This window comes from Eptatretus burgeri, chromosome 7 (genome assembly GCF_056783735.1).
Source record: "Eptatretus burgeri isolate ZD-2024b chromosome 7, Ebu_testis_v1, whole genome shotgun sequence".
NCBI classification, from domain to species: domain Eukaryota; kingdom Metazoa; phylum Chordata; class Myxini; order Myxiniformes; family Myxinidae; genus Eptatretus; species Eptatretus burgeri.
This window is the reverse complement of record NC_140967.1, coordinates 18,417,243-18,443,387: the sequence shown is the minus strand read 5'-3', so window position 1 is coordinate 18,443,387 and position 26,145 is coordinate 18,417,243. Positions and strand designations below refer to the sequence as shown.

Here is a 26,145-nt window from a genome sequence, read left to right as displayed (position 1 = left end):
AATCAACCAAGTATGTGTCCTACTCTCCTCGTCAAGCCAATAGTTTCATGAATCTTACTGCCATTCTCACTCTCAAAGTTGACCACTGATTTCCAAAACCGCAGCACCTCGTCATAGGTCGTGATGAAACCATGCTCATTGAGTAACTTGACTAAATTGGAACTGCCAAATTTATGGTGTACCTTTACAGCCAGGCCAAGGGTTATTTGATTTGGTGTCTTTGTGATGTGTTGCTGAATGCACTGTGTGATACTCACCTTGTTCACGTCACCATTTGAAACAAGCTGAGATACTAGGGCCAGAAGTGTGGGACTACTACTGGTACCAGTTTTCTCAAACGTGGTCGCCAGGGTCATATTCACGATTATAAGAAATGGCTTTCGCCTCAGCCTTCACCATGCGTATAATAGAATCCACACTCTCCTCATCAACATTCCCATGTCTTACAAGCTTAATTAATTGACCCACATAATCTCGGAAAACAATAATGGATGCATAACCCTCTGTGTGTAACACCACAAGTTAATCAACGACTGTTAGATGAGCTCGCACCTGTTTTTTTCTGGTCTGCCATCGAAGCTACAGTACATGTCATACAATTCATTGGTTGTAAGTGTGTGAGAGTGGTTTTTGTACAAATAATCAATACACGCACTGAGAGCAGAGTCATCAACACATGGATTGCGAAACACACTTCCACTATTGGGTATTTTTCTGAAACTATCATAGCAACACTTGTGATACTGAGCATCTGCTGCAGGAAGATCTGAATGAGCCCCATTTAGCCAAAGTTCCACATTTCCAGCCCACTGATCATTTCTTCTATCACACAGACCAAGGAGCAGCTCGGTAAATGTTGGTTGGCCAGGTCTATGCATGGTCTGACACTTTATGACTCGCTTCCACCTATCACAATTTTTGGGGTCTTGAGGAAGATTCTGATCACCACAAATCAAGCAATGTTTCAAGAAACCGCACTTCGGTAAATGTGATCTTCACCTACGACTTGGGGGTTCACTTGGCAAGTTTTCAGTGGCATGACCACATTTCCATTTCAGGCGTGCAATGATAGTTTTTGAGGTGTATGTTGATAGCAGCTCTTGTGACAGTCGATCTGCCCCACATTTCCATCTGAGTTGAGCGTCACCTGCAGAGTGAAGTGGATGTCATCATCTCGGTCGTTGCTGCACACGATGCCGGTGTGAATCCCCATCATGGTACACGTACAGCAGGGCTCTTTTCGTCTGCTGGGTGTGAACAGACAGACACACCCAGCCATCATGAAGCGCCTGAAAGATGAAGAGAAATTCATATGTTGGGCAAAAAGAAAAACACCATTTGGGAGACAAAATACATCTCTTGATAGATATCGTACACAGATGCCGCCATTTTGGATTTTGGTCGTGTGGTTTACATTCGACGAATTTCGAAATACTTCCATTGGATTCCCCATACCCAAAAACCTATGTTTAGATACCAAAATCATGGTTCTAACATGCTCCAATCAAAAGTTACGGCTGATTGCCAATATTGGCCAGTCGTCAGGGCAACCATCTTGGATTTACGTCGTTGCTGCGGTTTGCCCATAGGCCGGGGACCATTGGGACCTACCTTGTGACCTACCTTGCACCCCCCCCCCCCCCGCGCGACAATTTTTCACTGATACCACAGTGTTCATATACATCCCGAGTATCAGAAAAAAGATGTTCCCAGAAAAATAACTCATTTGTACCATGCTTTATTCAGCTGTTTCCATGGCAACCAATCAAAAATTGACGAATCTCACAAAGATCGGCAAAATGTCAATATCTCTGTCAAATGTAAACATAAAATCACAAAATTGGTGTCAAATTAAAGCTTATACATTTACGTATTAAAATATATTTTGCTTATGCAAATTAACTGATTTGCATATTAATTAAATTTGACTTAATTCCCACAAAGACAATAAGACACAAAGACAATAATTCCCACAAAAATGAAAGAATTTCCATTTTCTTTTCTCGTAATTACCACACTTGCCAATTTTTTTGTCAAAAAAAAACATTACTTAAGTGTTGCCAGATAAAAGTCAGGTTGGCAAAAATATATTAAAATTTTTGAATTTTTTTTAAAGTCGCCTAATTAGCATAAAATACAAAGCACAATGAATCGTTCGAAAATCATGCGAAATCAGATGAATCAATAGAATTAATAACCTGGGCCTGATACAATACTTAACTGTGACTTATGATGTCTGTTGGTGTTTAAGGGAAACATAACTATTTTCTGTTTGAGTAAAAGAAGTGGAAATAATTTTAAATGCATTGATATGCTAATTAGGATCCACCATTATGGAAATTCTCATTTTCGTAAATATCTTCACTTCTGGTACATGGAAATTTGTAAATGAGGAATCTACACATATGTTTGGAGGGTCAAGGGATAAAATGAACATATTTCCTTTGTTGTCAGAGATGTAGAATAATGTTTGGATAGCTTAATTACATGCAAAAATGGAAACAGCTCAATAAAGCAGAGTGCAAATGAGTTATTTTTCTGGGAACATCTTATACTTGGAATATATATGAACACTGTGGTATGAGTGAAAAATTGTCGCAGGTGGGGGGGGGGGTGCAAGGAAGGTCCCACTGGCCCCCGGCCTACCAGGGATGACAAATTGTCACGTCATGGATCCGAGTTTCGGAACCCCAGAGCATTATAAATCTGCAAAAAAAAAAAACTTCATACAGCTAACAATTGCTCGGTTTACTTATATTAATTCCAGAATGGCAACTCGACGATACTGGTGGTGACACGATATTAAATATGTAGGCCTAATGATTGGTGAGAATGCCATTATGATTTTATGAGCGGCAGGAGAGGACAGAGTTGAGATTCGGAAGGGAGGAGGGAGGGGGGCAAAGATGTGACAGACTTGGCAGGGGGAGGTTGAGACTTTGGAAGGGGTTGAGAATTTTCGGTTGTGGGGGCGGGGTTGCGGATTTGGGGGTGGGTCGTGAGGAGGGGGTTTTGAAGCCTTGAGGGGGGATTTATGACGATGGGGGAGTTGAGGACTTGAAACCTTTTTTTTTTTTGCATTTCACGGATGTTCCTCAGGTGTCTGTTCGTGTTATTGAACCTGAAGGCGTTTAGGGTGTATATACAATACTCTTGAGCTCGGTTGTTGGTTACCTCCTTCTCTCTTTCAATTCACGTTGAGGTTAAATGTGAAATTTTATTGAAAGCAAGAAGGTTAAACCTCCGAGCGAATTTATCTTTGAAAAACATCGTTTGTCTTCACAAGTTGGGAAAGCAGTTTTAACAAGACTTCCTCGAATAAGACGCGGGAGATGCTGCAATTTACTGTACAATCCGACCTTGACAAGTGTGCAGCTGGTGATATCTTATTGTTATTCGTTGTCTTAATTCATAATTAGCAGTTCCATTATTCCATTGACTAAATATCTTATTCCATTGGAGATTTTTTTTTAAAGAAGTAGAAGAAGAAGAAGATTCAGAAATGGCAGTCGGTCGTGTTTCGTCCGTTGAAGATTAAAAAGAAGAAGAAGAAGAATGCGCAAAAGAAGAGTTTCATGAACGTGAGTGAATACTATATATATATATATATATATATATATATATATATATATATATATATATATATATATATATATAAATATATATAAATATATATATATATATATATATATATATATATATATATATATATATAAATATATATAAATATGTATTGTCATTTGGACTAAAGAAAACACGGTATGTTCTGATGATGCGAAATATCAATCAACTGCTGCAAGTAAATGCGCTTTTTCCTCACGGGTCAGTGTGGTGGTGGCCGACCAGTCACAAGCACACGTGACCCACGATCAATGTCCCTCCTCCCGGGTAGGCCGCCCGATAAATTGGACAATGTGATGTTTAACACCTGCGATGCAACTTGTCTTATACTAATAGGGAACTGAAGTTGCGAAGCAAGATTTGCTTTCACGTCAACCTTCATCAATCCATGAAGACCTTCTTTGTGAAGGTCTTTCTGACCACTGACTGACCATCCATATCCATTGGGACCACAATCTGTACAGAGCATCATTGCAGCCGAAGCGGTCTCCTGGGCTTATTGAGCACAATCATCGTCACTGATTGCAAGGGATAGAAGTCCTCGTGAGGGGAAGGGAGGCGAAGGCCGAGTGAGGGGAAGGGAGGCGAAGGCCGAGTGAGGGGAAGGGAGGCGAAGGCCGAGTGAGGGGAAGGGAGGCGAAGGCCGAGTGAGGGGAAGGGAGGCGAAGGCCGCGTGAGGGGAAGGGAGGCGAAGGCCGAGTGAGGGGAAGGGAGGCGAAGGCCGAGTGAGGGGAAGGGAGGCGAAGGCCGAGTGAGGGGAAGGGAGGCGAAGGCCGAGTGAGGGGAAGGGAGGCGAAGGCCGCGTGAGGGGAAGGGAGGCGAAGGCCGCGTGAGGGGAAGGGAGGCGAAGGCCGAGTGAGGGGAAGGGAGGCGAAGGCCGAGTGAGGGGAAGGGAGGCGAAGGCCGAGTGAGGGGAAGGGAGGCGAAGGCCGAGTGAGGGGAAGGAGGCGAAGGCCGAGTGAGGGGAAGGGAGGCGAAGGCCGAGTGAGGGGAAGGGAGGCGAAGGCCGAGTGAGGGGAAGGGAGGCGAAGGCCGAGTGAGGGGAAGGGAGGCGAAGGCCGAGTGAGGGGAAGGGAGGCGAAGGCCGAGTGAGGGGAAGGGAGGCGAAGGCCGAGTGAGGGGAAGGGAGGGGAAGGCCGAGTGAGGGGAAGGGAGGCGAAGGCCGAGTGAGGGGAATGGAGGCGAAGGCCGAGTGAGGGGAAGGGAGGCGAAGGCCGAGTGAGGGGAAGGGAGGCGAAGGCCGAGTGAGGGGAAGGGAGGCGAAGGCCGAGTGAGGGGAAGGGAGGCGAAGGCCGAGTGAGGGGAAGGGAGGCGAAGGCCGAGTGAGGGGAAGGGAGGCGAAGGCCGAGTGAGGGGAAGGGAGGCGAAGGCCGAGTGAGGGGAAGGGAGGCGAAGGCCGAGTGAGGGGAAGGGAGGCGAAGGCCGCCTGAGGGGAAGGGAGGCGAAGGCCGAGTGAGGGGAAGGGAGGCGAAGGCCGAGTGAGGGGAAGGGAGGCGAAGGCCGAGTGAGGGGAAGGGAGGCGAAGGCCGAGTGAGGGGAAGGGAGGCGAAGGCCGAGTGAGGGGAAGGGAGGCGAAGGCCGCGTGAGGGGAAGGGAGGCGAAGTCCGCGTGAGGGGAAGGGAGGCGAAGGCAGTGAGGGGAAGGGGAGGCGAAGGCCGAGTGAGGGGAAGGGAGGCGAAGGCCGAGTGAGGGGAAGGGAGGCGAAGGCCGAGTGAGGGGAAGGGAGGCGAAGGCCGAGTGAGGGGAAGGGAGGCGAAGGCCAGTGAGGGGAAGGGAGGCGAAGGCCAGTGAGGGGAAGGGAGGCGAAGGCCGAGTGAGGGGAAGGGAGGCGAAGGCCGAGTGAGGGGAAGGGAGGCGAAGGCCGAGTGAGGGGAAGGGAGGCGAAGGCCGAGTGAGGGGAAGGGAGGGGAAGGCCAGTGAGGGGAAGGGAGGCGAAGGCCGAGTGAGGGGAAGGGAGGCGAAGGCCAGTGAGGGGAAGGGAGGCGAAGGCCGCGTGAGGGGAAGGGAGGCGAAGGCCGCGTGAGGGGAAGGGAGGCGAAGGCCGCGTGAGGGGAAGGGAGGCGAAGGCCGCGTGAGGCGAAGGGAGGCGAAGGCCGCGTGAGGGGAAGGAGGCGAAGGCCGCGTGAGGGGAAGGGAGGCGAAGGCCGCGTGAGGGGAAGGGAGGCGAAGGCCGCGTGAGGGGAAGGGAGGCGAAGGCCGCGTGAGGGGAAGGGAGGCGAAGGCCGCGTGAGGGGAAGGAGGCGAAGGCCGCGTGAGGGCAAGGGAGGCGAAGGCCGAGTGAGGGGAAGGGAGGCGAAGGCCGAGTGAGGGGAAGGGAGGCGAAGGCCGAGGGAGGCGAAGGCCGAGTGAGGGGAAGGGAGGCGAAGGCCGCGTGAGGGGAAGGGAGGCGAAGGCCGCGTGAGGGGAAGGGAGGCGAAGGCCGAGTGAGGGGAAGGAGGCGAAGGCCGAGTGAGGGGAAGGGAGGCGAAGGCCGAGTGAGGGGAAGGGAGGCGAAGGCCGAGTGAGGGGAAGGGAGGCGAAGGCCGAGTGAGGGGAAGGAGGCGAAGGCCGAGTGAGGGGAAGGAGGCGAAGGCAGTGAGGGGAAGGGAGGCGAAGGCCAGTGAGGGGAAGGGAGGCGAAGGCCGAGTGAGGGGAATGGAGGCGAAGGCCGAGTGAGGGGAAGGGAGGCGAAGGCCGAGTGAGGGGAAGGGAGGCGAAGGCCGAGTGAGGGGAAGGGAGGCGAAGGCCGAGTGAGGGGAAGGGAGGCGAAGGCCGCGTGAGGGGAAGGGAGGCGAAGGCCGCGTGAGGGGAAGGGAGGCGAAGGCCGCGTGAGGGGAAGGGAGGCGAAGGCCGCGTGAGGGGAAGGGAGGCGAAGGCCGCGTGAGGGGAAGGGAGGCGAAGGCCGCGTGAGGGGAAGGGAGGCGAAGGCCGCGTGAGGGGAAGGGAGGCGAAGGCCGCGTGAGGGGAAGGGAGGCGAAGGCCGCGTGAGGGGAAGGGAGGCGAAGGCCGCGTGAGGGGAAGGGAGGCGAAGGCCGCGTGAGGGGAAGGGAGGCGAAGGCCGCGTGAGGGGAAGGGAGGCGAAGGCCGAGTGAGGGGAAGGGAGGCGAAGGCCGAGTGAGGGGAAGGAGGCGAAGGCCGAGTGAGGGGAAGGGAGGCGAAGGCCGAGTGAGGGGAAGGAGGCGAAGGCCCAGTGAGGGGAAGGGAGGCGAAGGCCGAGTGAGGGGAAGGAGGCGAAGGCCGAGTGAGGGGAAGGGAGGCGAAGGCCGAGTGAGGGGAAGGAGGCGAAGGCCGAGTGAGGGGAAGGAGGCGAAGGCCGAGTGAGGGGAAGGGAGGCGAAGGCCGAGTGAGGGGAAGGGAGGCGAAGGCGAGTGAGGGGAAGGGAGGCGAAGGCCGAGTGAGGGGAAGGGAGGCGAAGGCCCAGTGAGGGGAAGGAGGCGAAGGCCGAGTGAGGGAAGGGAGGCGAAGGTCGAGTGAGGGGAAGGGAGGCGAAGGCCGAGTGAGGGGAAGGGAGGCGAAGGTCGAGTGAGGGGAAGGGGAGGCGAAGGCCGAGTGAGTGAGGGGAAGGGAGGCGAAGGCCGAGTGAGGGAAGGAGGGGAAGGCCGCAGTGAGGGGAACGGAGGCGAAGCCCGACTGAGGGGAAGGGAGGCGAACGCCGAGTGAGGGGAAGGGAGGCGAAGGCCGCGTGAGGGGAAGGGAGGCGAAGGCCGCGTGAGGCGAAGGGAGGCGAAGGCCGCGTGAGGGGAAGGGAGGCGAAGGCCGCGTGAGGGGAAGGGAGGCGAAGGCCGCGTGAGGGGAAGGGAGGCGAAGGCCGCGTGAGGGGAAGGGAGGCGAAGGCCGCGTGAGGGGAAGGGAGGCGAAGGCCGCGTGAGGGGAAGGGAGGAGAAGGCCGAGTGAGGGGAAGGGAGGCGAAGGCCGCGTGAGGGGAAGGGAGGCGAAGGCCGCGTGAGGGGAAGGGAGGAGAAGGCCGCGTGAGGGGAAGGGAGGCGAAGGCCGCGTGAGGGGAAGGGAGGCGAAGGCCGCGTGAGGGGAAGGGAGGCGAAGGCCGCGTGAGGGGAAGGGAGGCGAAGGCCGCGTGAGGGGAAGGCAGGCGAAGGCCGCGTGAGGGGAAGGGAGGCGAAGGCCGCGTGAGGGGAAGGGAGGCGAAGGCCGCGTGAGGGAAGGGAGGCGAAGGCCGCGTGAGGGGAAGGGAGGCGAAGGCCGCGTGAGGGGAAGGGAGGCGAAGGCCGCTTGAGGGGAAGGAGGCGAAGGCCGCGTGGGGGAAGGGAGGCGAAGGCCGCGTGGGGAAGGGAGGCGAAGGCCGCGTGAGGGGAAGGGAGGCGAAGGCCGCGTGAGGGGAAGGGAGGCGAAGGCCGCGTGAGGGGAAGGAGGCGAAGGCCGCGTGAGGGGAAGGGAGGCGAAGGTCCGAGTGAGGGGAAGGGAGGCGAAGGCCCAGTGAGGGGAAGGGAGGAGAAGGCCGAGTGAGGGGAAGGGAGGCGAAGGCCGAGTGAGGGGAAGGGAGGCGAAGGCGTCGAGTGAGGGGAAGGGAGGCGAAGGCCGAGTGAGGGGAAGGGAGGCGAAGGCCGAGTGAGGGGAAGGGAGGCGAAGGTCGAGTGAGGGGAAGGGAGGCGAAGGTCCGAGTGAGGGGAAGGGAGGCGAAGGCCGAGTGAGGGGAAGGGAGGCGAAGGCCGAGTGAGGGGAAGGGAGGAGAAGGCCGAGTGAGGGGAAGGGAGGCGAAGGCCCAGTGAGGGGAAGGGAGGCGAAGGCCGAGTGAGGGGAAGGGAGGCGAAGGCCGAGTGAGGGGAAGGGAGGCGAAGGCCGCGTGAGGGAAGGGAGGCGAAGGCCGCGTGAGGGGAAGGGAGGCGAAGGCCGCGTGAGGGGAAGGGAGGCGAAGGCCGAGTGAGGGGAAGGGAGGCGAAGGCCGAGTGAGGGGAAGGAGGCGAAGGCCGAGTGAGGGGAAGGGAGGCGAAGGCCGCGTGAGGGGAAGGGAGGCGAAGGCCGTGTGAGGCGAAGGGGGCGAAGGCCGCGTGAGGGGAAGGGAGGCGAAGGCCGCGTGAGGGGAAGGGAGGCGAAGGCCGCGTGAGGGGAAGGGAGGCGAAGGCCGCGTGAGGGGAAGGGAGGAGAAGGCCGCGTGAGGGGAAGGGAGGCGAAGGCAGCGTGAGGGGAAGGGAGGCGAAGGCCGCGTGAGGGGAAGGGAGGAGAAGGCCGAGTGAGGGGAAGGGAGGCGAAGGCCGAGTGAGGGGAAGGGAGGCGAAGGCCGAGTGAGGGGAAGGGAGGCGAAGGCCGAGTGAGGGGAAGGGAGGCGAAGGCCGCGTGAGGGGAAGGGAGGCGAAGGCCGCGTGAGGGGAAGGGAGGCGAAGGCCGCGTGAGGGGAAGGGAGGCGAAGGCCGCGTGAGGGGAAGGGAGGCGAAGGCCGCGTGAGGGGAAGCGAGGCGAAGGCCGCGTGAGGCGAAGGAGGCGAAGGCCGCGTGAGGGGAAGGGAGGCGAAGGCCGCGTGAGGGGAAGGGAGGCGAAGGCCGCGTGAGGGGAAGGGAGGCGAAGGCCGCGTGAGGGGAAGGGAGGCGAAGGCCGCTTGAGGAGAAGGGAGGCGAAGGCCGCTTGAGGAGAAGGGAGGCGAAGGCCGCGTGAGGGGAAGGAGGCGAAGGCCGCGTGAGGGGAAGGGAGGCGAAGGCCGCGTGAGGGGAAGGGAGGCGAAGGCCGCTTGAGGGGAAGGGAGGCGAAGGCCGCGTGAGGGGAAGGGAGGCGAAGGCCGCGTGAGGGGAAGGGAGGCGAAGGCCGCGTGAGGGGAAGGGAGGCGAAGGCCGCGTGAGGGGAAGGGAGGCGAAGGCCGCGTGAGGGGAAGGGAGGCGAAGGCCGCGTGAGGGGAAGGGAGGCGAAGGCCGCGTGAGGGGAAGGGAGGCGAAGGCCGCGTGAGGGGAAGGGAGGCGAAGGCCGCGTGAGGGGAAGGGAGGCGAAGGCCGCGTGAGGGGAAGGCGAAGGCATTTCGCCGAGCAGAGCAAGGGCAACATTTTTATGTGGGTGGTTCTGTTTGTCATCTCTCTATAATTCCAGGTGTGTGTGTGTGTGTGTGTGTGTGTGTGTGTGTGTGTGTGTGTGTGTGTGTGTGTGTGTGTGTGTGTGTGTGTGTGTGTGTGTGTGTGTGTGTGTGTGTGTGTGTGTGTGTGTGTGTGTGTGTGTGTGTGTGTGCGTGCGTGTGACCGCTGTTTCTCGACAACCGCTGGTCCGATCTCATTGAAACTTCCCAGATATATTGCTGCGGAACTTAGGAGGTGCCTTTTCAAGGTTTGATATTAATCGGACAAGTGCTTCCCAAGTTATGGCCATTTATTTACCAAACCAATGATAAGACACGTTGCTGCGTGGGCGTGGCCGATGGGGAAGGGAAGCTCAGCCGCGTTCCCCATTACGGGTTACAACGTACGTGCTTCCGGAGAGTGATGACTTCGTGTATTCTAATAATTTCTCGATTTCTTATCCGCATTTATCGATAAACACAATGCCCCAAGTTATGATCGTTTTCATATTAGACAGTGCATAAATTTCAGTGACATCAGAGTGCTGGTATGCTCCGAACCAGGAACTAATTTTTTTTTCTCTCTTCTCTTCTCTTTTTGTTTTTCCTTGCCACGACATTGCGAAAAGGTAAAATACGTTGGCGCTAATTGAATAATTGGGTATTAAAACTAAATTGCGAATCATCGTAACTGCGAATAATATGCGAAGTTCCGGGCCACGCACGTACGGGTACGCGAGAGTGAAGAAACAGCCTTTGTGGTTGTTGTTTGTTGCTCGCGGTTTGAACATTTATTTATTAATTTTTTTGTTGTTTTTTGTTTTAACGGGCACGTACTAGTAAATTCTAAATATCGACAAGGAATGCTCTAACACACATGAAAAGAAGTACTATAATGAAAAAGACTTTTGCTCAAAACTCAACATTAATTTAAATCATTGTCTCATAAAAATCCAAATGAAGGAAAAGCAGACATTGGATGTAATAAAACGTATCCATCCATCCATCCATTAGGACCATACTCTGTGCAGAGCGTTGGTGCTACCGAAGCAGTCTCCTTGGCTATTGGGCAAAATCCTGGATGGGTCGCTACTCCGACACAGGATACCAGTATGTTGGTACTCATTTTGTCGACATCAGAACGATGACAAGCCGAGTTAACCCTACCTGGTATTAATTCAACAGCTGTGCAGGATTTGAACTCAGGTCCCTATTAAGGATCCAAAGTCCACTACCCTAACCATTAAGCATAATGAAACGTTTGACCATTCGTAATGATGTAATGATCAAAACAAATGAATGTCTGGTGGATTGAACAATATTTGACAAGGAAGTGACCTTCCAAATTATGGTTCTTCCATCAGCTGAACATTTGCCTTCATCATCACGATGTGAATCACTCATGAATAATGTTTCTTCTCTAACACATGTGATGCCTATTGTATTCCCGGGATAATTTCCCTTGGTAAAAAAGCATGTTCTTAAGTCTTGAAAATGGACTGAGTGCCAAATTCAAACAGAACGGTGGGGACTCTGGATTATCTGATACTTGTGATACCTTTCCACTTCTTTGTTCAAGCTGCCACCCTCGGCTCAGTTCTCATTCCCAAAGAAGTCGTCGTATTTGGCGCGGTGCTCAATTCCACGAAACTCGGCCTATCTCATCCTCATCGGGTGGAACTTGGCAAGAGGAAGTCATCTAAGCTCAAGCCTTCGCTCCCATCAGCATGGGGTCGACAAATCCTGCCAAGCTGCAGCGCCAGGCCTTGTCACAAACGCATGCAGGGCCAGTGTGATATCAGGCACCTCATGTGCAGTCCTCTTTCCCATTGAGGCTACCGTTTACGGCTCGGTCTTGGTTGCCTTTGAAGCTGTTGGATTTGACGTGGCCCTGGTCCTTTCCTTCCCAGGCAAAGCGTGCTGCCTCCCCCTTGCCATGTATGTGTTGTTTTTTTTTGTTAGTTTTGTCTTGTATTCATTCTTAAACTGCTAGACAGAATGAGTGTAAATTTGCTAGTTGTACCGGGTGTGCCCAGGAGGGTGTGTATGGCCACCTCCAACTTAGTTTTTTACTTTTATGTTAAAGTGGGGAATTGTCATCAGTGCATGAATTTATCATACGTGCTGATACACTCCTGCACTGCTGAACAAAATAACTTGTAAACTGGATGGGATTGCAAAAACAAAAAAAAGAACTCTCGGAAGTTGGATAAATCATTCTAAAATATGCCGATTCTCTGTGTTATAGTGTAATGATAATGATAGTCATCATAGATGTGGGAGGTGGGGGGAGGGGGGGCATTGAAACATGCATGTTTGTTTGTTTGTTCGTTTATGGGACAAAATGGGTTGAAACTGGGTAGTTGTACTCGAGGTGTGCATGGAAGTGTTCTATTAGGTTGGGATTGCCACCTCCATATTAAAGTTGCGCCTCCTTTTCCCCTCCTCTCGGGAGCTGGTGTTTCTACTATATTACATTACTTCACCAACTACATTACAACGCCTTTCTGTTTGCAGGTGAGACAATGGATTGCCACAAAAAACAGTTGTTCCCAGAAATATCCGATGATCATCGCCTCTTACAGGAGTGCCCTCTGCTGCTTCCTCAGGACAGAGGCAGGACCTGCTACGATGGATTCATCACAATCAAGGTGATGGAACTTATACGTATAATAATTATTATTTATCACATAATTTTTGAAAGATGGGAAAAAAATGTAGTTGCATCAAAAAAACCTTTTCCGTTCTAAGGATACTGAATTGCAGGAACGAGACTTCAGAATACGTGTTGAAATCCCATTGGATAGACAATTGAAGAATGCCAGGTCAGTACTGCACTTATAAAACCAAGTAAACACGAGAATGGCACTCGGTCAAGCGCATACATCCGCTATGCTGAACAGGTTATGTTTTGTATCCCACTGATAGGCCAGATCTGAATCCAGGTCTTAAACCAAAATCGAAATCAGCTTGTTCTTGTCACCTAACCAATTCGTCCACCAAGTTTTATCATAATTCGTCCACAACTTTTTGAAATATCGTGCTGTATATCATTTTTGGCCCCATCTCTAAATGGTGAAGAATCACTTAAAATATTTAATAGTTCTTGTATCTGGATTCAAATTCGTATCTTAATCAAAATCGAATAATTTTGTCCTGGTCACACACCCAACCTGTCCACCAAGTTTTGTCTGAATTCGTCCACAATTTTTTGAGATATCCTGCTCACAGACAGACAAGAGTGAAAACATAACCTCCGTCCACCTTCGGTGGCAGAGGTAAAAAATCAAAAACACAGGGGCAATACCCCTGGGCGCTCACCTGGTAGTGGCTGGATAAGATAACCAGGAAACAACTGGAAGGCATGGATGATCCACAAAATATGTAATGGAGAAGAAAGTAAACAGCTATGGATTTTTTTTTCATGCCATTAACAGACTTTGGTACATCATGGGTAATTAAGGTTGTGGTGAAGTTTCAAAAGTCTGGTGTTGGCTTGGTGGTTAGCGTGGCAGCTTGGGATCCTAGGGTCCTGAGTTCAAGCCCCGTTGGGCCGCTGAATGAATACACCAGGAGGTTGACTCAGCCTGTCATCCTCCCGAGGTCGGCAAAATGAGTACCAGTGCACTGGTAAGGGGGACACTGCATTAGCGGCATAGCCGCGTCCCAACCAATGATGCAACCAACAGCCAGAGGGTGAGAGAGAGAGACAGAGACAGATAGATATAGAGATGAAGTTTCATCAGAATTGTGTGTATAGTTTCTCACCTCCAAAGCCAGTCGCCGACTGGGCATCCTCCGTCGTGCAAAGTCTTTCTTTGGCACACCTGAGCTCCTGACCACATACAAGGCTTTCATCCACAGCCTGACGGAGTACTGCTCTCCCCTCTGGGCTGGTGCTCCCACCTCTCACCTTTCTTGGCTTCACGCTTCGGAAACCAAGGCATTTAGGATCACTGGTATCTTCCCCGATGAGGCTGAGTCTGGGTCTCTCACTCTCTCACCCCAGGCAGGTCAGGTGGCCTTCCACCTTCTCCTCTCTGGCCTCGTCCCCCCTGCTCTGTTTGAGATATGTCCCCCCAATATTTCCGCAAGGCGCTCAAGGTCTGCCAGCAACCCCCTTCTGATAAAACTACCAAAATCAAGAATCAGTGCTCACCTTCACTCTTTCATTCCTCTTTTTTTCCTGCCTTTGGAACAAACTCCCACACTCTCTTCAATCCCACTCTTCCCTCCAGGTCTTCAAAACAGCTGTTCACCACAATCTCTTATCTTCCCCCAGTTCATACCCCAGGGGTTGTGACTTGGGGTCATAGGGGTCAAAACGGGAATTTTTTTTTTCTTCTTTTTTAACCATGATCCAAAACCACAATCTTTTCTACGCCTGGCTGATCCACCCCAAACCCACTTCATTCAAATTCCCTGCTTTCCTTCCTGAAAGTCCCTGTCGTGTAAGGACCTGAAAGTCCCTGTGGTGTCCATCTTGTTTACCCTGAGTACCCCGCCCCATCCCTCTCCCTTTCACAGATCTCCTCGTGTCTCTGTTCCACTGTTTTTCTCCTTCCCTCTTGTCTCCTGCTTCCCTTGTTGTGCATTTCTGTGTGTTTGTTCTCATGCGAGCCTCGACCTTGTGTACAAATAACAGGAACATCCTCTTTTGGGGGGCAACTCCCCCGTCGACCCCTCAGACCCCAATTTTTTTTAATGCCATGAACAATATTTGGTCCATCATGGGTGATGAAGGTTTTCGTCAAGTTTCATTGTAATTGGGTGTGTAGTTTCTGAGAAGAAAGCAAGTACCTATTTTAGGAGGTCCACCCTCCCCCCCCACCCCCATAGACCCCTCTACACTTGGATTTTTTTTAATGCCATGAACAAACTTTGATACATATGGGTGATGAAGGTCGTGGTCAAGTTTCATCGAAATTGTGAGTGTAGTTTCGGAGAAGAAAACTAATTAATACAGTACCAATTTTGGGTGGGCCAGCGGGTCTGATGTTTTTTAATTTTTTTAATGCCATGAACAAACTTTGATACTTACACGGTGATGAACGTTGGGGTAAAGTTTCATCCAAACCCTTGTGTAGTATTCGAGAATAAGTTCAAAGTATTTGTGGACGGACGGACGACTCGCCATCCCATTAGCTCCCCGGAACTATGTTCCAGGTGAGCTAACTCGGGCAAAATTGATGGCATGCCTTCGCAAATCCCCACATTTCCCACCTCAAGCAAAGTTCAAAGATGGCAAATAGTTCCACCAGGAGTGACCCAATATCAAATGTTGAGTTGGAAAAAAAAAACATTTTTCGTTTTGACCCCTATGACCCAAAGTCCCCACCCATGGGGTATGAACTGGGGTTCAAATCCCCCAAACTTGTTACATATTTCATGCGTCCAGAATATTGATTGCATATACAACGTTTCATTTAAAAATGTTTTAAAATATGATTGTAATTACATTTTTTTGTATTTGACCTTTTGACCCCACCCCAAAAGTGACGCTGCTCTCGCACCTTCCTGCCATGTTGTAATAATAATTACCAAGTTTGGTGAATCTCCCGACTGTTTTGGAGGAGATAGCTGATGGACGGACAGACCTGATTACAATGCCCCCCCCCAACCCACGTGTTGTTTTTTGTTGTTTTTTTTAAAAGCGTGGGGATATAAATGATCTTTTATAATTCGATTATCTTCTTGTTTTTTTAATGTTATAAAGATTTTATTCTGCATTTTCAAGTGAGAGCAATTTTTTTTTTATTATTAGGGTAACCAGTCAAATGGACTGGGTAACCTATTGTTTTTCTTAAGTTTATTATTATTTTTCTTCCGCCGTAAATTTGCAAAATTTCCAAATTTTTTCGCTTTAAATGCCATTTTCTCAGAAATGGTAAGACCAATCGACACAAAATTTTTCACCAAATATGTATCTTTTTTGATAGCATACATGATTGATAATTGTGACGTCATAGGTCACGTAGTACGGGCGCCATCTTGAAAAAACAGATAAACTTTGGACCTCTGTATCTCTGAAACCTTCTCGGGTAAAAAAAATTTCACTTCATGCATTTTAACAAGCTCCCTCTCAGGAATACGTGTGATTTTTCGTGACGTCATCGGTGAAGAGGTATCCCAGTGAAAATTCGTCAAGTAGAACGCCACATGGCAAAAAATTGAAATTTCTTGAGCGTCATCTACACAAAAATTCATCGTAGAAAAAAAATATTTTGACGTCATCGGTGACGTAATTCGGCCGCCATCTTGTTTTGAAAAATTTTTTTTTTTAATCTTCTTCTCCAGAACGGCTGTGCAGATTGAGGCGAAACTTTACACGCACATTCCCCCTGAGGTCCTCTTTCAAGTTTGTTAATTTGTTTTTGATACGTCACATGGTTTGGTGGCCATCTTGAAAAAACCCTAAAACCTTCAAACATCTTCTCCAGAAGCGCTGGTCCAATGAAGGCGAGATTTCAGAACTATATTCGTGAAATGTATGCGATGCAAGTTTGTTAATTTCAAAGTGATAGGTCATATGGTTTGGCCGCCATGTTGGATTTAAGAAAAATATTAAATAATGTTTTCTCTGGTATTTCATAAGCCATCGAAGCGAAAATTTGCAAGTGCCTTCCTCGCTCAAGTCTGCATACATGGTAAAAAAAATTTTACCTCAGAAGTCACATGGTTTGGCGGCCATCTTGGATAGAAAAATAGACTTTATCCGATTTACACGAAACTTCACAGACTTGTTCGGGTCGACGATGGAAAGCAGAATTTAAATTTATGATATCATAGGTCACAAGGTTCGGCAGCCATCTTGGATTGAAAATGAAGAAATTTTAAAAATCTTCTTCTCCAGAAGGGCAAGACAGATGAAGACAAAACTTCACACATATATTCCCCATGAGGTCCTTTCTCAAGTTTGTTAATTTCTTGATCGGTCACATGGTTTGGTGGCCATCTTGAAAAAACCCTAAAACCTTCAAACATCTTCTTCTCCAGAAGCGCTGGTCGGATGAAGGGCAGATTTCAGAACTATATTCGGGACATGTAGGCGATATAAGTTTGTTAATTTCGAATTGATAAGTCACACGGTTTGGCCGCCATGTTGGATTTAAGAAAAATATTAAATAATGTTTTCTCTGGAACCGCTTAACCTAATGAATCGAAAGTTTGCAATTATCATCTACCATCGTGTGTGCACGCGTGGTAAAAATTATGATGTCACATGTCACATGGTTTGGCGGCCATCTTGGATAGAAAAACGCACCTTTACCGATTAACACGAAACTTCACAAACGTGTTCCAATACCCAGTTGGAAGCAGAATATAAATTTGTGATGTCATAGGTCACATGGTTCGTCAGCCATCTTGGATTGAAAAATAATATCTTAAAACGTCTTTTTCTCTGAAACCACTGAACAGATCCAGGCGAAACTCCACCACTATGACCGCCTCTCCATGACGAATAAAAAGTTCTCACCCCCTTTTGAGGTACGACGCAACGTTTGGCAGCCATAGTGGATTGAAGGAAAATATTAATTAATGTTTACTCTGGAACTACTGCATCAATAAATGTGAAACATCACCTTTATGGTGGAACACTCATGCGGAATGAGCGTTTGAAATTTCAACGGGATCGGGCCCAGGGTTTGGCAGCCATGTTGGTTTTAAGAAAATATTAAATAATGTTTTCTCTGGAACTGCTTAACCTGGAGAAGCGAAAATTTGGAGTTATCATCCACCATCGTGTTTGCACACGTGGTCCAAATTATGACATCACAAGTCACATGGTTTCGCCGCCATCTTGAATTGAAGGATAAATATTAATTATTGTTTACTCTGGAACCGCTGCCTCTATATATGCGAAACTTCAGATTTATAATTCAGGTGATATGCCAAACAAAAGTTTAAAATTTCAACCTGATCGGTCACACGGTTTGGGAGCCAGAATTATTTATTTATTTGAATCTGGAAGCCAGTAATAACGAAATTGAATGCTTTGTGCTGCCCGGTTCGTAACTCGTCTGTTCCGTGCCGTCTCGAAGCAGGCCTGTGTTTGTATCACTCTTAAATAATGTTTTCTCTGGAACCACTTTCCCGATCAAAGCGAAACTTTGCGACTGTCATCTGCAGAAAGTCCCATGTTGTATCAAAGGCGGACGGACTGGGTACCCGGTCATCACTGCCAGCAGTTATAAAGTGGCAGTTCTAGTTATTATTATTTTTATTATTTTTTTCAGGCTAAAAATGTATGTGAAATCCACCGAGAAATTGTACAAAGAAATTAATCCACCGAGCATAAGGGAAGATGTTTTTCATCTGATGAAGAGGTTGACATCGTCATATTAGGTCATGTGGAGGTGGGTCGGTTCGTTCAGTTTCGTTGTGCAGATCACCAATCGAAACGAAATTCACCCTGTACATGAATGAGAACACACCATTGAAATTCCTACTTGTTTGACAAGGTTTGTTTGCACAAGTTGACACACCGACAGTTATTACCATTTGAAATTATCGCTGTGAAGTGGGCGTGGCGTGCTTGTAATCACGGAGGAAATGACCAGGAAACAACAAATCAAGATGGCGGTGCCCATGGTTGTCTGGTGATTGAGTGATTTTTTTTGGTCTTTCAACAACCAAATATGCGTTGTTTCACACTTGGGTGGGGAGGAAGATGAGAAAGTGACTCAATTCACGGATAAGAGCTGGCTTAAGGTATGCGAGTGTGCGAAGGCTTGGGGCGACGCCACAGATAGTGAAACTATCAACAAATGCCGTTTGCTGGCTGATCAAATAATGAAACTGCTGCCAATGAAATCTGCACAACGAAAATCCTCCTGCGGATGCCGGCCATCACCAGTTCTGCTATGCGTCGTTTTGTAACAAGGATCATATAAAACGTACTGAAGCCAGGAAAAGGAAATCTGAAGCCAGCACTACTGTAGTTTCTGCTCGAGCCAGTGAGGTGGTGGGCAGACTCGAAGAAGAGGGACATACCACAAAATACGTAGAAAATCCCTCAGAACCTCTGTGGAAAGGGTGGCTGGCAAATCAGCTGTTGTACTGCCAAGAATTTGTGTTATATGCCAGAAAAAAGACAAATTCATCTGTGTCAAAGGAAAATCTCAACGTGATCAGGTGTCCCTGGCAGGAACACAAGATGGAGGAAAGCTGAGGGAAACTGCTGAGCAGAGGAGAGATGAACGTGATGTGAGAATAATGACAACTATAAAGGATAAAGACTGTGTGGCGCTTGCAGTTTGTTATGACCGTAAATGTTATTATGAGTATGTGAATGACACATACCACAGACAGAGTGAAAGTAAACTCCAAACTCAGAAAGTGAACTATGACTCAACATTTGACATTTCTGTGATAAAGTAATCCAGTTAAGACTCATTGATGGAAAGCAATCCATACATATGAAGAAGCTGTGTGAGATGTTCAATGACCGACTCAGAGTATGCGAAGGTCAGGATAAGGCCAACTACCAGGCAACAAGACTGCAGGAACGGTACCCAGACATGATTTTCTATTGTCCACCAAAAATGTGTGAGAGCGAAGTGGTGTACATGAAGGACATTGATGTTGGTTCCATTGCTCAGGCTGCTGTTGTAGACAGTTGCTCTACAACAGAAACAGAGTCAACTACAGAGGATGAAGCCAGCCAGGGTCCACAGCAGGGTGACTCAGACCTCAATTTACATGTTCTATACTCGGGAGCACTCATGGTGAGGGATGACCTGAACAAACACCAAAGTGTGGACATTACATGGCCCTACTTGGAAATGGTGGAGCTAGCACTAGAGCTTATACGGGCAACTCGTACTTCGAACTGGCCGAAACACCTTGCGATCACGAGAGCGTCAATGCCCTGGTACTTTGTGTACGATCACCTAAACTATGCAAGGTACTTACCCGTTTACTGGCTGGAAATGGCCGGGCTCGAGCACTCCCACCCAGACACCTATCAAGCGTTCATGGACGGCAAATGTACTGCACAACGGCATACTCATTATGGATTTAGTAGTGTTGCGTGTGATCAGATGATAGAGCAGACTTTAAATGGGGACAGCAAGACCAGTGGAGGCATCATTGGTTACACTCAGAAAAGCACAGCTGTGAAGAAGTGGATCCTGTCCCAACCAGCACGTGCGGAAATCGCAAGGAAATGTGAGTCCATGGCGGGTATCCATGACGAGCCCCGAACGAGAAAGGATTTGAATGTGTCGAGCTCGAAGAAGAACGAAGCAGTGGCGGTACAAGTGATGGACACAGTACTTCAAATGATTAACCCTTTCTCCGACGCTCACCTTGAACTCGTTAATATTAGTTCAGGTGTCATCGCACCGCCAGCCACTTCCGCGGACTTGATGAACGCGTATGTCAAGGGAGAGAATGCTGTCGTGCAATTCATGCCTGATCGGCTTCTCTCGGGTGAGGTCCCATTCTTCAGTCCGATTTCGAAGGCCAAATTGGCAACTTTCTCGAAGGCGCGAGGCAAGTCGGCGACTCCCCACCAGCAGACGCCATAGGTTGAAATTGCGAATGAACGTCGTCTTTTCACACGACTGCTGTTGATTGGCGAGTAAAGCAATGTAACACTCCACAATCTGCTCGCATACCCACTGGCAAACATATCTTTCCCGCTGGCATCCGGTGATGGTTCGATTGCTAAGACGTACAAAGCCAAACTCCGCAACCATATACTGAAACTGTGGCCCGATTGCCGTGTGGACGCTCGGCCTATTCAAGGTGCAACAATTGTGGATGGAATGGCCGTTATTCAGGCGATAAAGGATGGTTCACTGCCGAACACTGTGTCTAAAGAAAAATGTGTCTAAAACATTGGGGCACGTCAAATACGGTATGAGTAAGTTTGGTATACGTGAGTAGAACGCTAAAGTACGCTATCATACGTCGTAGTAAGTAGAGTACGTCAAGAAATTTTAAACATGTTCAAAATTTTACGACGTACTTGGCGTATGACACACGTTCCGCATTCGATGGGGATAAGTTGTACACACGATATGCGGACGCTTACACACGTCCACAAAGGCTACTTATAAGCTACTCATAAGTCGAAACACGTCGCGGTAATGTCTTTTTTACGCGAAACTTATTTCTAACTTATGTTTGACGTGCTTTGAACCAATTCTTTACGTAGTCCCAACACACATTGACGTATGTAGACGTATTCCAATGACGTCTTCCGGTCGACAAAAAAAATAAATGAACGTGTTTCTAACTTACAACTGCCATATAAAGACGTGTTCCCAGCGATTTTGGGAATTGGTATATAAAAATGGTGTTCATAAAAGGGGAACCCAACAGTGTTTTTGAGTCGATGTCCATGTCAGCAGTAACAGTATCAGTATTAGTATTAGTAGTAGTTTGTTCATGTTGGCAGTAGTAGGTGAGTGGAGGGGGAGGGTGTGGGTTATGATGGATCCTCCTTGCGTCCGCGTGTCCATGGGTAGGAGACATCTTTGCACCATTGTTCGAAGTTCTTCGCGGCTAATTTTTTTATGGGGCTTTTTCAACAATGAGCTATGGCTTGTTTTTACGATTTAGGTCTATTCATAACGGGTTGGACAAATGCACAATGAACTAATAATGTGAATAGAGCGCTTCGATAACTTATGGATACGGTATACCAACGAATAATTATCGTGTAGCCGGCGTTCACAAACTATGGCCAACGATAGCCTAACTTATCCATATCGTGCGGCAGTTTATCTTTGCCGGTGACGTGGGGTTTGCTATTCATAGGCTGCTACTCAACGATTTAAATGGCTGCATCTCCACAATTGAAAGTAGACGCTTGCGCTCAACAATTGGATTTTTTTTTACACTCAACGACTTTTAAACGGTACCACTCAGCTATTTTCATTGTTTACAATGAACGATTTAAATTGCTGTCACTCGCCTTTGTTTTTTGACGCTGGCGCTCGGAAATTTTAATCGTTTCTATTGAACGTGCTAAATCGCTCAAACTCCACTATTGAAAGTAGACGCTTGCGCTCAACAATTGGATTTTTTTTACACTCAACGACTTTTAAACGGTACCACTCAACTATTTTCATTGTTTACAATGAACGATTTTAATTTCTGTCACTCGCCTTTGTTTTTTGACGCTGGGGTTTGGAAATTTGAAGCGTTTCTTCTGAACGTGTTAAAACGCTCAAACTCGACTATTTTAAATAGACGCTGCCGATGGACAATTGGAATCATAGCCAAGCTCGACATCGAAGTGTGAACATCCTCGTCATGCCGAAGAAAAGTTTGAAAAATGCTGCAAATAAGTGTCCTGGCCGTGGCCGTGGACGCTGACGCAAGGACGATCCATTATACCGACGTCTTTCAGCCTATGAGTAACTTAAAAGTAACGTCTGTCGAAGTGTGGCAACGATCGCGTAACGTGCCAACAACACGTTAATCATAGGTTAGAAATAAGTTTCGGGTATGCTAAACATTACCTCGGCGTGTCTCAACTTATGATTTAGCATGTGTTGACGTCTGTCAACGATCGCAGACCGTGCATACAACTTGTGGCCAGCGTAGCGGAACGTGTGAGTCACACGCCGGCATCCGTCGTGAAATTTCAAGCATGCAAAAATTTGAGGACAACCGAAAAGTACAACGTTTAAAGCCAGCGTACAATGACGTATGGCAGTGTTTTTCAGCGTGCTCTCAATGTTATCAAAACTTACCCATAACGTATTCAACGTGTGCCAGCGTTTTAGAAAAAAATTTCAAAAATCGGCATACGTTGGCTAAAACGTCAAGGTGTGACTGGGCCTTTACCCAAGTATCAGCATCAAGTGCCTGGAGCACGCCAGACGAGCGGGCAGGGCGGACGATCTTCAGGTACGAACCATCTCCAGACGTGATCAAGCCCTTCCAAAACAGTGGGCCAATTATCTCCTGAGCGGAGCCAAGAAGGAGGCGTTGATAGAGTTCATCGTTGAAACGTGGACGAGAAACATCTCTCCATCAAAACTGGGTGACATGCTGTTGTACATCAGTCATGCCGGCAAATGTGAGAAAATCAAGGCGTCGAATGGTGTCATGACTGTGTCGTCAGAACCTGAACTTGAATGTGACCATGACGAAGCTGACACGAAGCTCCTGCTACATGCCACTCACGTGGGACAGAATGAAGAGTCAGTGCGCATAGAGAGTTTCGACACCGATGTGTTTGTGTTGGCATTGGCTCACTCGAAGTCGATTCGGGCGCAAAATTTCCATCTGGTCACAGGAAGTCCCAAGGACATTAACGTCGTTGACATTAGGAAGCTGAGTAATGCCTTTGAAAGTTCTGTCTGCGATTCGTTGATAGGTTTGCACAATTTCACGGGAAGTGATACCACCAGTGCATTCCACGGTAAGGGCAAAACAAGCCCATTTGACTTGATGATGAAGGGTCCCCATCTCATCACCTGTTTTGGGAGCATTGGTCAAGAATTCACGCTAGATCAGACTATCATTCACGACCTGGAACAATTCGTCTGCGTCATGTACAATCAGCCAACCATGAAGAGTGTGGATGAGGCTCGCTACAAGCTATTCTGCAGCCAGTCGCTGGGAGAACAGAAGTTGCCGCCTACAAGCGACGCTCTGATGCTGCATTGCAAAAGAGTGAACGATCAGTCTGAGATCCACCACCACGCGACTGAGAGGTTTATAAAAGCCCCTTCTCCTACATTTCACGGATGGATGGAACGCAATGGAGCACTGATTTGTTCACTGGCTGAACAAACCACCAGCGCCGAAGGAACTGTTAGAGGTGACGAAATGTAATTGCAAGAAGACGAAATGCGAGACCAACCAGTGTTCTTGCCGGTCAAAAGGACTGTCCTGCGCAGAGTGCTGTGGGTGTCAAAACTGCGCCAACGATGAACAGACCCGTGTAGAAATGGAACTTATGGATGATGAAGGCAGAACTGACGATGATTCCGACGACGAACTGTGAATGTGGGTGTCACACTGCTTTTGCTGTGGTAATCTACTACACAGTAGTATTCAGATTGGTTAGCATGTAATAGTGGACTTGAGTTTTGTAATAACAGCAGTCAAGAGCCTAGTTCAGCAACCACTACAGAGCAAGAAATACTGGAGTTCTAAGACAGTAATCTTCTTGTGGCGGTTCTACTTTTCATCAGGCTGAGTCACGCAGTGTCTTTGTCTTTGATTTAATCCGTAATAGCCACTGTAACTGTCTTTAATAGTCAATGTAACTACCTTTAATAGCCAGTGTGGCTGCCTTTTAAGCAAAAAGTTGCCTTGGTCAACTCGAAGGCCTGTCTGGTCGGTCCAGACGTTTTTGGCCGGTAAAACTTACAAGACCTCATGACTGTTCTGAGGGGGGATGTAACTGCTTCGGTTTACGACCTTTATTTATAAACATCTTGAATAACAGTGAATAGGGCTCTGTATAAACATATTGTATCATTTTAAGACCTCACAAGAGTTTTCTTTGACGTACATATCGGTCTATCCTTGATTCTTCATTTCTGTGTTAAAATCGTGCTTTAATGTTCGGTGTATCTTTAATTGCCAAAAATGACCAATTGTGTCACATCCTCGACGTGGAAACAAGTGGATTTGGACTCTGTGTCTAAAATTATTTAAGTATGCCAAATTTCATCCAGATTGGTGATCTGCACAACGAAAATCATTTTCTGAAGGTAATCGGGAGTACCTCCACATGGTCTATATCCACCACGTTAAGGACATTTCATGAGGAAAGCTGCTACGTTGGGATCAAAAAGTTGTTTGACCGTGGGACGGAGTGTGTTGAGGAGGATGGAGATTACGTGAAACTGTATAAAATTAATAAAGTTTCTCAATTGTACTGTTGTGCACACATCGGTGGGCTGACAACGGTTGGGATAACCCTCACATATCGACACTTCAAAAACTCTCTTGAATTATTTCTGCTCGAGTGGTTATTCAGAGAACTTGTATCTAACTTGCTTTGCTTAAAATGGTAACAATGGGGCTTAAGTTTAAAAATAAATAAATACTGACCCCAATGTTTCTGTAAGAGTTGGATGATGAACTAATATTTTTTAACCTGTAAAAGATAACTGGCAGGATTTGAATTGATGGCGGGCAAGACAACCGAGAAGTACGCACACTCGCCTCTAAGCTACCTCACCTGCGTTTGAATCCCAACCCAGCTATAAACTGTAATCCCGGTGTTTCATGTGCAGGTGATTCATCGATGTGTGCGCCTTCGCTGGGATAAACGTTAGACCGGGTGTCTCGTCTGTCGACATTCATTGGTGGATATTCAAAATCCTAAGGTGTTTTTTGCGAAGAGTAGGCAAGCTATCGATGGCACCTTGAACAAATTCCAAATTCCAATGATGATGGAGTGCTGGAAAGGCAATGGCAAACCACCCAGCTTAACTTCCACCCAGGAACTGCTTCCACAGCACCGACACTCTGTCATGGAGTATGGCACATTCGATTGATTGAAAGGATAACCATTGTGTTAAGAAAATGAAACGATATTCATGTAATGAAGAAATTGTTATTGGTATCTCCATTTTCCCTTCAGTTTCTCTCTAAGTGCCACAAAACTGGTTTTTATCATTGCCCTTCAGAATATTCTTCAGAAACATGAACAAGAGTGTTGTGAGAGTACGAAATGTGCGAGGTGAATAATTCACAGCCGTTTATTCAATTCTCTATTGGGTGTCACTGTCACTGACACTTGTATCAGTAACAGGTGTAATATTGCGCTTGGATTCGTTCCTCCTCCAGAGCAAGGGCAGGTTCGGTGGTAGATTGTGCTTTGGACTCTGGCCCTCCCTCGGGCGGCATGTCGAGACCTGTCAAAAGTGGTGTGATTAGGTTTCGGTTGGGGTTCTTGCCTGACCATTACAGATTTGTAACAGGCACTGCAATATGGAAATGCATTGTCTTATGTTGGTTGTAAAGATTAGCACTGTGGCATTGCATCAAAGCCTGGAATCTCCCTTTATAAAGCAGTGTGTGAGAATTGTGCACACGCAGGTTAGGGGGGGCTTCGTTTCAAATCTGGTTGTACTGTCCCAATACTATTGGTAATGTGTACTCGTTATCTTCAAACTTGCTTTCCATTTCATTTTTCTCATTAAATATTGGAAACCCATTTCTGGTTTTATGACATGATTCTGAAGCTCAAGTTTTATGTTTCAGAATTTATTGTGATTGGATACTGCAGCAGTTGGTGCAGGATTATCAGAAGCTGATAAAACAGGTAATATAAACCCTAACCTGCTGTGCTTGCTTATTATGTTCCATGTTATGCCTTTGTATTAATGGCTGTTCTCTAACAGGTGCTTTTAACCATTCCAATTTTGTACACCTCTTACAAGACCTCATGACTGTTCTGAGGGGGGATTTATTGTTTGAAAGAAATTCGAGATCGGGACGATCTATTAATTACTTGCAAGAAATTTGGTGAAATTGTTCAACCCCCCCCCCCCCATCCTCCTCCTCTTCCCTCATTCATTCCACTTTCCTTCCCTCTGCTTACTGCTATCTCTCAAAGTTATTTTCTTTTC

At 48.2% G+C, this 26,145-nt stretch overlaps 1 protein-coding gene across 9 annotated transcripts in view; it reads left to right on the top strand.

Annotated features, from left to right (window-relative positions):
* Window positions 1-3,228: 3,228 nt before the first annotated feature.
* FANCL (FA complementation group L) overlaps window positions 3,229-26,145 on the top strand; it is a 74,207-nt gene continuing 51,290 nt past the window's right edge. Inside the window, exons 1-5 of one of the 9 annotated variants that reach the window (XM_085887565.1) lie at window positions 3,252-3,378; window positions 3,480-3,581; window positions 12,107-12,240; window positions 12,341-12,414; window positions 25,778-25,838. In XM_085887565.1, the coding sequence (XP_085743691.1) occupies window positions 12,115-12,240; window positions 12,341-12,414; window positions 25,778-25,838 (261 nt within the window). In that variant the 5' untranslated portion in view covers window positions 3,252-3,378; window positions 3,480-3,581; window positions 12,107-12,114. Of the gene's footprint in view, window positions 3,582-11,168; window positions 11,528-12,106; window positions 12,241-12,340; window positions 12,415-25,777; window positions 25,839-26,145 lie in introns of all 9 variants that reach the window. The other 8 variants (XM_085887570.1, XM_085887566.1, XM_085887571.1 and 5 more) reach the window with 8 other exon arrangements.